Source organism: Gadus macrocephalus, chromosome 22 (genome assembly GCF_031168955.1).
Source record: "Gadus macrocephalus chromosome 22, ASM3116895v1".
NCBI classification, from domain to species: domain Eukaryota; kingdom Metazoa; phylum Chordata; class Actinopteri; order Gadiformes; family Gadidae; genus Gadus; species Gadus macrocephalus.
In genome coordinates this window covers 5,758,221-5,769,450 of record NC_082403.1, presented here as the reverse complement: position 1 = coordinate 5,769,450, position 11,230 = coordinate 5,758,221, and the positions used below count along the sequence as shown (strand labels likewise).

Below are 11,230 nucleotides of genomic sequence, written 5' to 3'. Positions count from 1 at the left end.
CGGATTCCACGCCACCCAGGAGACGCGCTGTGATGCGAGCATCCAGAGGAAGCCTGCTCGTGCTCAGGGGTCCCCTCCCCCATGCAACCAATAGAAACACTATCGACTCACGCAATTCAAGACTATAGTGCAACCACAATATTTCCCGTTCTCTATTTGGCACCAAGCAGCGATACGAGGTGTTTGTTTTTTATTTTATTAAAATGGATGGCCAGAGTGCTATTTTGTTTTGGCTTGGTGATTCAATCCCGAGGTTTTTCCCCTAATATTGCAACAGTCCTTACGCTCCTCACGCTTATGGTGAGAGGATAAGAAAATAACCGCGTGCATCAAAATGTCTTCATAAAAAACGTGCCCAACAACACACACGGGCCCCCACACCTCTTCTCTTGTTGCTATGACGTTCGATATCTCTTAACAAACGTTGCATTATAAAAAGTACATTAAGCGTTTATAGATATTTAGAAGGCATTAAATATGAATCATAGCTCAGACAATGAAATCGTTTATCCATTTCTAATTTGATAAGAGGCCTTTATCCTTTCAGTCACACAGAACCAGAGAAAATCAAATCACACAAGCTTGTATTAAAACCTTTATTGCTCAAAGGTCCGGCATCTGTACAGTGACAACAAAAAATACACGGCGGCGGTTAAATTACTTTTAACAATTATAAACCAGAAATGATCCAAAGGTTGTTTAAAAAAAAAACATAGGAAAAAAATATAACTACTAAATGAACGACTCCCAACTGCCACGTCTAGCAGGAGACTAGGACGGCATTGGACCCCTCATAGGAACGCGTGGGGGCCCACCGGGGGGCCGGGGGGGCATGGGCGGGCCCCGCTGGAAGCCAAAGTGCGGGGGCCGAGGGCCACCGTAGCCGGGCGGGGGCATTGGCGGAGGGGGTCCCCTCATCCCCGGGTGCATCGGGTGGCCTGGGGGAACCAATGAGAGGAGAGCGGGCGTTAACAGGTGGCCGATGTGGAGCGCCAGGAGGTCCGACTGTCCTGTCCTTTCTGCTGCACGGTTGGAGTTCACCTCGTTTGTCACAGGAAAGATTGCCCACCAAACTGGTTCTTTTTTTTTTCCCGAGCTACTCTACACTCTTGTCAATGTTGGTTTAGAAACCTGGGTGGCAGCTTGTGAATACTTTCTCAAATTCGTTCCAATTGGGACTGTGTGCTTGGATTGTTCTCAGCCTGGTAAGCCTGTAAGGGCTCCTCTCAATGATAAATGGACATCATTTCATGTTTCTCTGGCAGAAATGGGCGGGCATGTTGCTTTGAAGCACCAGGATGAAGAGTTTGTGAACTGAAATAAGAAGCAGCTGCATCTCCTGGCTTTGACTATTGTTTCTATGACAACTGGCCATGTGAGCTCCCAGATCAACAGCGTGCCGATAACTTCATGTTAGACCCACAGGAATTGTAAGCAACTAATGCAGACAAACATTACAATAATTGATACGTTCCAACCTACTCTTCTTCAAACTTAAATGTTCCTTTGACAGTTGACATGTCAAAGTAACCGCAGTCAAAGGAAAAGCATCACTCCCAGAGGGATTCAGCCTTTTGCGAAGCCTTTCTGTCTAGCCGTCCACATGTGACAGCAGCATACACTCTCTCCTCATTGGGAGCAATTATAGACAGGAGCAGGTGCTCGTACCAAAACACTATGTGGATATGGACCCTTAATGAATTTGGATATAAAGCACCTGCCACATGAAAACGCAAATGTTTCCACTGCTCTCAGTTGCGGCACCTAAAAACAATATGCACCAAGTAATTTTGGAGATGCAATGCTAGGATCCACTTCTTTTTTTTTTGTGGTTGTTGAATTCTAATATTTACCGCTACAATAATCGTCCAGCTATGGACACTGAGATTATCCTTTGAGCCTGAATATATTATCAATATCCTTTGCGAATCAGACTTCCTTGGTGCCAGTGATGTTTATAAGAATACATTGCCATGGGAAATAAATGATGTTCTCTTAAGATTCTGCTTAACTTGAGTGTTGTGCTTACATCACTAATGCTAGAACTAACAGGGCTTTTATCTCCATCGTCCCTTTCACGAAACAGCTGCAAGTAGCAAGCATCTGGGAGCGCCATGTGGCCATCTCACAAAATGTCTTGATTTTGCGTTGTTATTTTATAGAACAACCATACAACTGGATAATTCGTGCGTGTTCATCAGATTACTACACAGTGAGCCAGGTTCAATGGGCTGGATCACAGTATTCCCCTCATGTCCTTACGAGGCCTTTAAAACCCCACGACGACCGGGCAGCCGTGGTGAACTCACCCATGGGATGGTATCCTCGGGGGGGCATGCCCATGTGTGGGTGGGGGGGCATGCCGGGAGGGGGTGGTGCCCGGTGCTGGTTCGCTCCGGGAGGGTGGGGCGGAGGTGGCACCATCCCCAGGGGCGCGTGAGGCGGCATCTGCATCTGCATACCTGGAGGACCGAGGGGGGGGGGGGGTCGAAGGAAAGGGTTTAGCCAACGGTGCCGTCATGGTTAGCACTGCTGCCTCGCAGCAAGAGGGGCTCCTGGGGTCACGCTCAGCAAAGCATCCGAGTTAACACTGCTGCCCCGCCCATGACCGAGGCTGGGGCAACCCATCTGGGGTTGGTTCCCGGGCGCTACCCTGGGGCAGCCGCCTGCTCCCAGCTCCCAGCATAGTTTGGGTTGAATGTAAGAGAACGGGTTTACCCATGGGATAAATTAAGAGTATATCTATATATTATCTTTAGACCCAGGTGGCTGGAGCTAGTGGGGTCCGGGTGTTCTGCAGGGGACTACGAGTATGTTAAAAATGTAGGTCAAATGCAGTGTTTCCTGGGATATAGACAGCTGCCTCATTTCACACAATAGCTATTTGGATTCATGGTGTGTCCAAACCTCTCCATCAGAATCGGTTAGAAATGCCAGTCATTTAATTTTCTTGTTAAAGCTTAACAGATGTTAGAAATATGAATATTGTAGTAGGTGGTGATTGCTCCTCTAAGCTGTCAAAAAAGAACAGATAAAACGGACTGCAAGAAATGTCAAGACCAACTCGGATACATTTTCCTCAAAATGATAACTTAAAAAAAATAATACATAAAATGGACGTGAATGTTCCGATTTGTAACGTCAAAGCCCAGGCTGGAACACGTACCGTGGTGCATTCCCGCCGGTGGGAAGGGGGGCGGGCCGGGCGGAGGCCCAGAGCCCCCACCCTGCTGTCCCTGGGAGCCTGCGTTGGGGGGCATTTGCATGCCGTGGGGCATGCCTGGAGGCATCGAACCTGGGGGAGGAACGGGCGGAAAGGCACCGGGAGGTGGCATGCCTGCAGAGGACGAAACGGTGAAGTTGTCTGTCAAAAACAGTCCTTTCATCAGTTGTGTAAATGTACGAAATTATCATGTGCAAAAATATGGCTTATGGATAGCTGGAGCTGAGATTTATACTTCATAATTGACTAGGGTCTCTGATGACACCCCAAACCCGCTGCGGTACGGGGAATGACCTTCATTAACACACGATCCTGCTTCCTAACTACAATCTGACAGATTGTCATTTGTCTCTCCTGCCCTCCCTCTTGACTGAAAGCAGAGGAAGTGCACCGTCGACATTTAATTCGGCCTTCCAGCTAAGCACACTTCTGAAGCGCCTTCAACCCTCAACCATGACACACCGAAGCTTCTGGGGAGCTGCTGAGAAGAACCTCCCCCCAACCACCCCCACTCGGTGCCCCCAGCCTACCTTGCATGGACATGGTGGCGCCCATCGACGTGAGCACCGGGGTGGGCGCCGAGGCAGGGGGCGGGGCGTCGGCGAACAGCTGATGGGGCCGGTCGGCCTGCGAGAGCGGGTTCTGGGCGGCGAGCAGGCGCTCGGCGGCCGAGCCGTGGCGCTCGCCCTTGGAGTCCTTCTTGAAGGCGTAGGACACTGTGATGGGCCGGTTGCACAGGTACTGGCCGTTCATGGCCTCGATGGCGGCGTCCGACGCGTCGAAGCTGGCGAAGTTGATGAAGGCGTAGCCCTTGGAGTTCCCCGTGTCCGGGTCCCGCATGATCTTGGGCGTCTGCAGGATGACGCCGAAGGCACTGAACGTGTCATAGAGCAGCTTCTCGTCGATCTCCGGGTCCAGGTTGCCGATGAAGATGTTGGCGCCCACGTCTAGGTTCTTGTTGTGCGCCGACGCCTTGTTGACCCGGATGGGCTTGCCATAGAGTTTGATCATGTTCATGATCTTTATGGCGTAGTCGGCGTCTTCCTCGCTGAGGAACTCCACAAAGCCGTAGCCTTTGAGAGAGGGGAAAGGGGATCTGGGTTCTCGACACGTGTGCATTTTTGTAATATACATTATGTTTGTGTGTTTCTGTTTCTACCCACCTTGATGTTGTCCCGTGACTCTGTCTTTTGGCATGTGTGTGTTGACCACAGGTCCGGCCTGCAGGAAGAGCTCCCATAGCAGGGGCTCTGACACCTTCTCATCGAGGCCACCCACATACACAGTGGCATCTGGAAGAAGGTGAACAGTAGCATTAATATACGTGTACATAAATATGGAATTCAGCAGGCATACTTCTATTTGCGTCACCTACGCTTGCATGCTTAATGTATTCACATACAGAGGTGTGTTGTATGATCCTCATTTTCACCATATTGTTACCATAACTGTCTCTTGTTTGTCCGTTTTATGTGCCATTGGCATTGACTTTCTATATGAGCTTTTCTGTATTTAATGACTTAATTATTTCCCACGAATTATGTTGTTTAAAAATGCTAACAACTAGCAAGCTAGCTTGAGCAGATAGGATACGCTCAATAAACTGAGTTACAATACCATTAGGGTAGCAACATTATGGGGCAATCCTCTCACAGAATACGCATCCATAAAATAACGTAATGTTCTGCCTAGGACGACTGCACATATGAGTGTGTTACTTTATAAACGGATAACTTTACATTCATTCATAAAACGGAACACAAACGAAAACCCATGTGTTCCTGATGAGTAACCGGCAAAAAAGTAGCTAGTGGCGTTAAAGTTATGAATCCTCACCAAGGAATTAAACAGTCACTACACTAACGAGTGTATTCATCCAGAGGTTTTAATAAAATAATGTTCCAATTGCTTAAGTTACCTTGATTCCTTTCTGAAATTGGTCCCGCCGCCATGTTGAATTAACGAAAGGCAAGCGCCTCAAAACTCTGACTCCGCCTTTTCCGGTGCTGACTTGTCCTTAGCGGAACTTCCGTGTAGTGATGACGTTTCTCTTTGGATTTTCTTCACTGTAATCAGTATAGATTACTATTTGTCTATTATTTGATATCATGGTCTGTATAGGTATCGAATTATATGTTGAAATAAATAAATAAAATGTACACAACAGACAGAGCGTTTGTGAGACGTTGGAGCTGCAAATATTAGATATGATGATGATATGATGTGATGATAGCTGGTACACAAGTAATCATTGTAACTCAAATATGTGTCTATTTAAGTATTGGAGTAGTGAAGAGCATATGTGATCCCATTGTCAACTGATTATGTTGGACGAGTGCGTTGTGTGTGTTTGTAACGTTTATTAAAGGGCCCCATTGTGTGTTGATAGGGCCCCAATACCTCTAACCTGGTACAACAGGGGTCGTTTAATTTATGCAAGATGCAAATTGTCACCCATTGAGTGTGAAGTAATCTTTTTCACAGCCATCAATGTATTGCAACTGCATTAAGAATAGCATTCCCTCGGAAAATGACCTGACTTATAAAATAGGAAACTACTGAACAATGAAAGGAAACTGATAAGCTTTGGTATATGCTTTTATTTTGTTATTCCAATACAAACTTTCGGTAAAAACATGGAATACAAATATTGGCCATACAAAACACACACAAGATGGTCTTATGAAACACTGTAATAAAAATAATAACAAAACATATAAAACCTCTAAAGTCATGCATCAAAGACAAACAATGAAAATATCCTTGTATAAAAATGGATGGTAACAGGAAAATATGATCCAATATAAAATATCACAATGACTTTTTTTGTGGAAAACAATATCCATGGTAACAGAGGTTGTGCTTTATCAAATATAACAATTTCACAGTCGGCAGAAAAAAGCACATAGCCTTGCAGATCGAATATGTACTGCCTTACTCTAAAACAAATAGGTACAATATCCTTGTTACTTAAATCTTTTAAATTCCTATTTAATGGGATTTCCACCAACTGATATCATTTTGCAATGTCTATTAATCAGTTACCAAATTACTTTATTTAATCTTTTTGCTATGGATAAGATTTTGACAGGTAGTTTTGGCATTCTTCTTGAACTGGATTGGGGAGAGTTGTCAAAGTATATTAAAATATATATTTTATACGTTTTCCATTCAAAAATTTCCTTTTAAATGTAGTCAGCAATTATGTTTTTTACATTTCTAACAAACAAAACAGAAAAAAAATCATAATTCAGCAAAGTTTACAATATTGCCGCAAACTCAAAAGTATATCAAATAGTGCTGTCCTTCATAGTTATAGTGACCATATTGTGAAAGAATATCAAAATTGGAATAAAAAAGTATGTTCTTTCCTCTTTTCTTCAATAATACATTTGATATAAGTTCCGCTTGATTGTAACTAGTGCCATATGTAAGCCAGAAAAACACCCCAAATACATGTTACTTAGAACGACTTGTTGAGTTGTTGGCATTATGTGATACAACCCCATAGGTTCAACTGAAAGGCAGTACCTTTTAATAATGTTATTTTAGAAGTACAACATTCCATAGCAATTGTAAAAAACCTTTATCGCTGTCTTTTTATTGCTATTATTCCTATGCTGGGAAAGTTGATGTCCTTTGACCATAAACTGCAGCTAAGATCCAAGAGAAATGGATGTTCCCTTCTGTGACTTACATAACTTCAAATACCTCCGTTTTATCAAAGCCACATGCCAACCAACCAACATGGCTTTGATTGATCACAAATGGCTTTTTTCAAATGCCTTCATAAATCAGACAATACTGTTATGAAACACAATGTAAATACAACAAATTTGTCAAAACATCATATAAAAGAAAAAAGGCAGAAATAGGTCCATAGCGATGGCTAACTGCATATCTCACAAATCATACTCGAAGATGATGAAATAACGGTTTGGTTTTTCATGACAGCTTTAAGCGAACAATTTCTTCCCTCCTTGACTCCAAAGCTGAATCACAAGTTTGAAAGCCAGACCAAACACAATAGGTAACGAACTCCGACACACAAAATACCAAACTGCTCTGCAAGCTGCTCAGAGAATCTTCTTTTAAAATCTCAACCCTCGTATTGATTCTGCAGAAGCAAACACTCCCACGGTCCATGTGGGAACATTGCAGCACTGAAACCAAGCACAATCATTGTAACACATGTTCTTCGCAACGAAGTACAATAGAAAGTTGAAGGAAAATTGCTCCAAAGGCCTCGTAGTATAAAGTATTAAAAATGTACAGTACATTCTACCTATAATGTGGCCCACGATCCAGAAACATGACGGTGGCATTAGAGCAATCAAATCCTGAAAGGATGTTGTTCCCAGGGATGTCTTGATTCAATACCTGAGCTTTTGATGATAGCCAGCTAAAATCCTTTGCTGCACACTCAGAAACAGTCTGGTCATCGCTCAAAAACAGCAAGCATATATTATGAGCGCCAAGGGGGAGAAATTGGTTTTGTCATTCCTTGGCGTTTGATCCATTTTTACCTAAAGGGTTCTATAAATACATTCAAAGATGGGAATGGAAAGCATTATGCTCTCCATGGCTCTAGGATGTGTCTGTGGTTGTATGCAGGTGTTTATGTTAAACCAAAGTAATGGACCCTTTTCACAGCAACATCGTAGTTGGGTAAACACAAGTCTGCAAGTTTGCAACCTTCAGTCTGTTTCTCCTCAGGTTATACCAGTGCCCTAGCAATATAACCGACAAGAAAGTTACTATCTTGTGCACTGGCATAATTCATTCAGCAATTTATAATTTCATAAACTACCCAATGTCTACCCCACCTTTCTGTTAACTTCCCCCTCAAACAAATCCCTACTGTCCAGATGTGTTTTTTCTCTGTTTAAACTAAGGCAAAATAGGCAATAAGTAAATGTACGTAACTAGTGTAAACATCAGGTCCTTTTTAAACACACACATGACGCAAATCAAAATGGAGCACGACACATCACCCCGGGGTACACTAAAAAGACCAGTGCTCACATATGGGTATGCAGTCACGGCATCCTGCAGAAGCCGGGGTTGTTTCTGCCGGTGGCCTGGCGGCGGTGGGGGCGGGGCTTAGTGCGACGGCAGCGTGGCGGCGTTGGCGGCGTTCAGCTGGCCCACCGCCAGCATCAGGATGTCCTTCTTCTCCTTGTGGAAGCGCAGCTCGCGGCCTGCCAGCCGCGCCTCCTCCAGCTCCCGCTCCGTCGACGCCAGCTCGCGGCCGATGGCCCCGGCCACGCCCTGCTCCCGGTTCACCCAATCGGCGGCCATCTGGGTGCGCATGTCATCGTCCAGCGCCCGGTTGGAATAGTGAGCCAGCACCTCCTGTGAAAGAGCCCCAGAATGCATTGCTTCAGACAGAAGGGAGGTGGCAGTCTCTGTTAGATACCTTTGGGTCCTTAGGGTTTAGTTATGGTTCCACGTCGACACAACAAAATTACCACGCAGATTCTGCGTCCATTTTAAGTGAGCGGACCAATCACAGCCCCTGCTGCTGCGTCGCCTCGGCAAAAGAATACCATTTTTTGGAGGCGTACGTCCGGCCCTTGCGTTGCGTCGACGTGGAACCATAACTAAGCCTTTACTGGTCGTGTGACCGTTGACCATGGATTGATTCACACATGACTGGGTTCTCTGTTGGAAGCATCTAACAATCTGTAAACATCATGTGACCACATGTGACGCCCGTCTTCCGATGACGCGTGTGGTCACATGACGCCTATGGTCGCAGCGATTACCTGTCTGGAGCATTGCCTTTCCCTCATGGCCTTCAGGCTCCCGTTCCAATGCAGCAGTTGAAACACTGTCATCAGCTCCTGAAACACAAAACAGCTTGTGGGTCACGAAACACATCTGTGAACCATTATGAAACCATTATGTCGCTACCAACTGAAATTCGATGCCTTGTTGCAAAGCTACATTTGCAACCAGGCTCTCGTGCTCTTTTATTAGTATAAAAGTTTTTTACGAACACGGCAAACATCATCATTTATAAACGATAACCTGTAAATGGAAGGATAAGTCGATAGGCACTGGGATTGATACCCAGGGTTCACAGCCAACCTGTACCTCCTGTGCCTTGTATATTGCCAACCCAGACTGAAATACAGAATAACAAAAGTGTATTATATGCACCTGAAACTCCAGCATGGATTTGCCTTTATTGGACTCGAGCATGAAGCGGAACGCCCCTATTCCTGTGCTGGGGTTATCCGCCTCCTCTCTGTTCCCCTGTGAAGGACAACCACACGTGAATCATGAGTGTGACGGCATGGGTTCACGATGCTGTGGAGTTTGCGGTTGTATTTTACAAATGGAAGTTGGTATGTGTTGGTGCCTTTCTGGTGGAAAGAGCTACATGTCTCCAAACATTCGGCAGAACGACCTCGCTAACTTTAAAAAAAAAACATATCTTCGAGGAAACATTGTAAACAGACTTGTGTAGAGACTAGCACAACTGCTGCCTTGTAATAAACAACTGCACTCTTTATAGTCGTTTCTTTCAAAACTCGGTCATGCGGAAGCTAGAATTTTTGTGATGGATTAGTGTGTGTAGCATGCTTTAAATGTTCTCCATCTTACTTGTCAATCACTTTGGAGCCAAGCCTGTGACCACGTAAAAGTAATGTAATTTCTGAGGATTATCATATTAGCTATAACCCCCACAAAATGTAAACCTGAAGCAGAACCTACGTTGAAGGAGGCCAGGGCTTCACACACACTCTTCTCGATGAAGTCGTCTGTGATGCGGCGGGACGGATGTTCATTAAACACCGAGTTCATCAGAGCGATCTTAGCCGCACTGCGCCTGGCCTCGGCCTTGGTGGGGCAGAACTGTCAAGGTGAAGAGTTCCTCCGTTAGACTTTAGGGTAACCTCTGCTTTTTGGGCTGGATTTTATAAAGGGAGATGATGGAAATGGTCCACTTCATGTGATAGTAAGTATGTATTTTGGAGTATTGTCTGAATGAGCATTGCTATTATAGGATACTACTTATTATTAATTAATAAGGTTCAGGAAAATCATATGCTGGAATTGTCACAATAAATACTTTGATTATGTTCATTGTATATCATACACTATACATGTTACAATGGTAGAATAGAGCTACAAGAACAAAGAAGTTCTTGTAGCTAGGGGCTTACTAGAATTACATCAATCAGTCCAATCCAACTAAATCCTCAGTTTAAATGTCTGCAAATAAGCCTTACAGTTTTAGCAAATAAGCCTTACAGCTAACTCACAGACACTCTTGTACACAGACAGACACACATTGGGACCTTAAATCCACAGTCTCTGTGATTGATCGTAAATCCATTGAACAGAGAGGATTATCCTGTACCCCCCCCCCCCCCCCCCCGACCACACACACATGCACACACACACACACACACACACACACACACACACACACATGCACACACGCACACACAAACACACACACACACACACACACACACACACACACACACACACCCCTTACCCCCACACCCCAATCAAAACCCTGTCTGACTAGATCGGACCCAACGGACCCCAAAGACGAATCACGCACCTGGAAACTGCCGAAGCAGCTGCCTCCGGGCAGGCTGACGTAGCAGACGTAGGGCGGGCTGCCGGACGGGACCATCTCGTAGACCACCAGGGCGCCGTTACGGAGATCCGCGCCGCGGGTCAGCTTCATCTGCCAGAACTCCTGCAACGCCTCGACCACGTTCACTAAGAGGGAACGGGAACACGTTACATAGTTACGTTTACATAGGTATCAACCTCCACCACGTTTAGAGTAGCATGTTACATAGTTATGAATCAACCTCCACCACGTTGACAGTAGCATGTTACATAGTTATGAATCAACCTCCACCAAGTTACATAGTTATGTATCAACCTCCACCACATTAACAGTAGCATGTTACATAGTTATGTATCAACCTCCACCAGTCCACCAGTCCTCTACCAAGTTACATAGTTATGTATAAA

General features: G+C 45.0%; 2 protein-coding genes across 2 annotated transcripts in view; both read right to left on the bottom strand.

The window, feature by feature from the left end:
- Nucleotides 1–582: 582 nt before the first annotated feature.
- Nucleotides 583–5,267, bottom strand: sf3b4 (splicing factor 3b, subunit 4). The gene is made up of 6 exons (XM_060043191.1): nt 5,142–5,267; nt 4,387–4,515; nt 3,754–4,296; nt 3,167–3,337; nt 2,310–2,462; nt 583–938 (listed from the first exon to the last, which is right to left on the bottom strand). Exons 1-6 carry the CDS (start codon nt 5,173–5,175, stop codon nt 772–774), a joined length of 1,197 nt encoding a protein of 398 aa, XP_059899174.1. The 5' UTR covers nt 5,176–5,267; the 3' UTR covers nt 583–771.
- Nucleotides 5,268–5,803: 536 nt separating this feature from the next.
- lix1l (limb and CNS expressed 1 like) overlaps nt 5,804–11,230 on the bottom strand; it is a 7,492-nt gene continuing 2,065 nt past the window's right edge. The window contains exons 2-6 of the mRNA XM_060043195.1: nt 10,806–10,969; nt 9,947–10,087; nt 9,389–9,484; nt 8,992–9,069; nt 5,804–8,578 (exon numbers count right to left, since the gene is read on the bottom strand). Of these exons, the coding sequence (XP_059899178.1) occupies nt 8,327–8,578; nt 8,992–9,069; nt 9,389–9,484; nt 9,947–10,087; nt 10,806–10,969 (731 nt within the window). The 3' untranslated portion in view covers nt 5,804–8,326. The remainder of the gene's footprint in view (nt 8,579–8,991; nt 9,070–9,388; nt 9,485–9,946; nt 10,088–10,805; nt 10,970–11,230) is intronic.

Bases quoted from the DNA above. Each gene is read 5' to 3' on its own strand.
- sf3b4 (XM_060043191.1), bottom strand. From the start codon at position 5,175: ATGGCGGCGGGACCAATTTCAGAAAGGAATCAAG. The intron at 3,338-3,753 runs GTAGGCTGGGGG...CGTCCTCTGCAG, and splicing joins CGCCACCATGTCCATGCAAG to GCATGCCACCTCCCGGTGCC. The intron at 2,463-3,166 runs GTACGTGTTCCA...TCGGTCCTCCAG, and splicing joins ACCGGCGGGAATGCACCACG to GTATGCAGATGCAGATGCCG.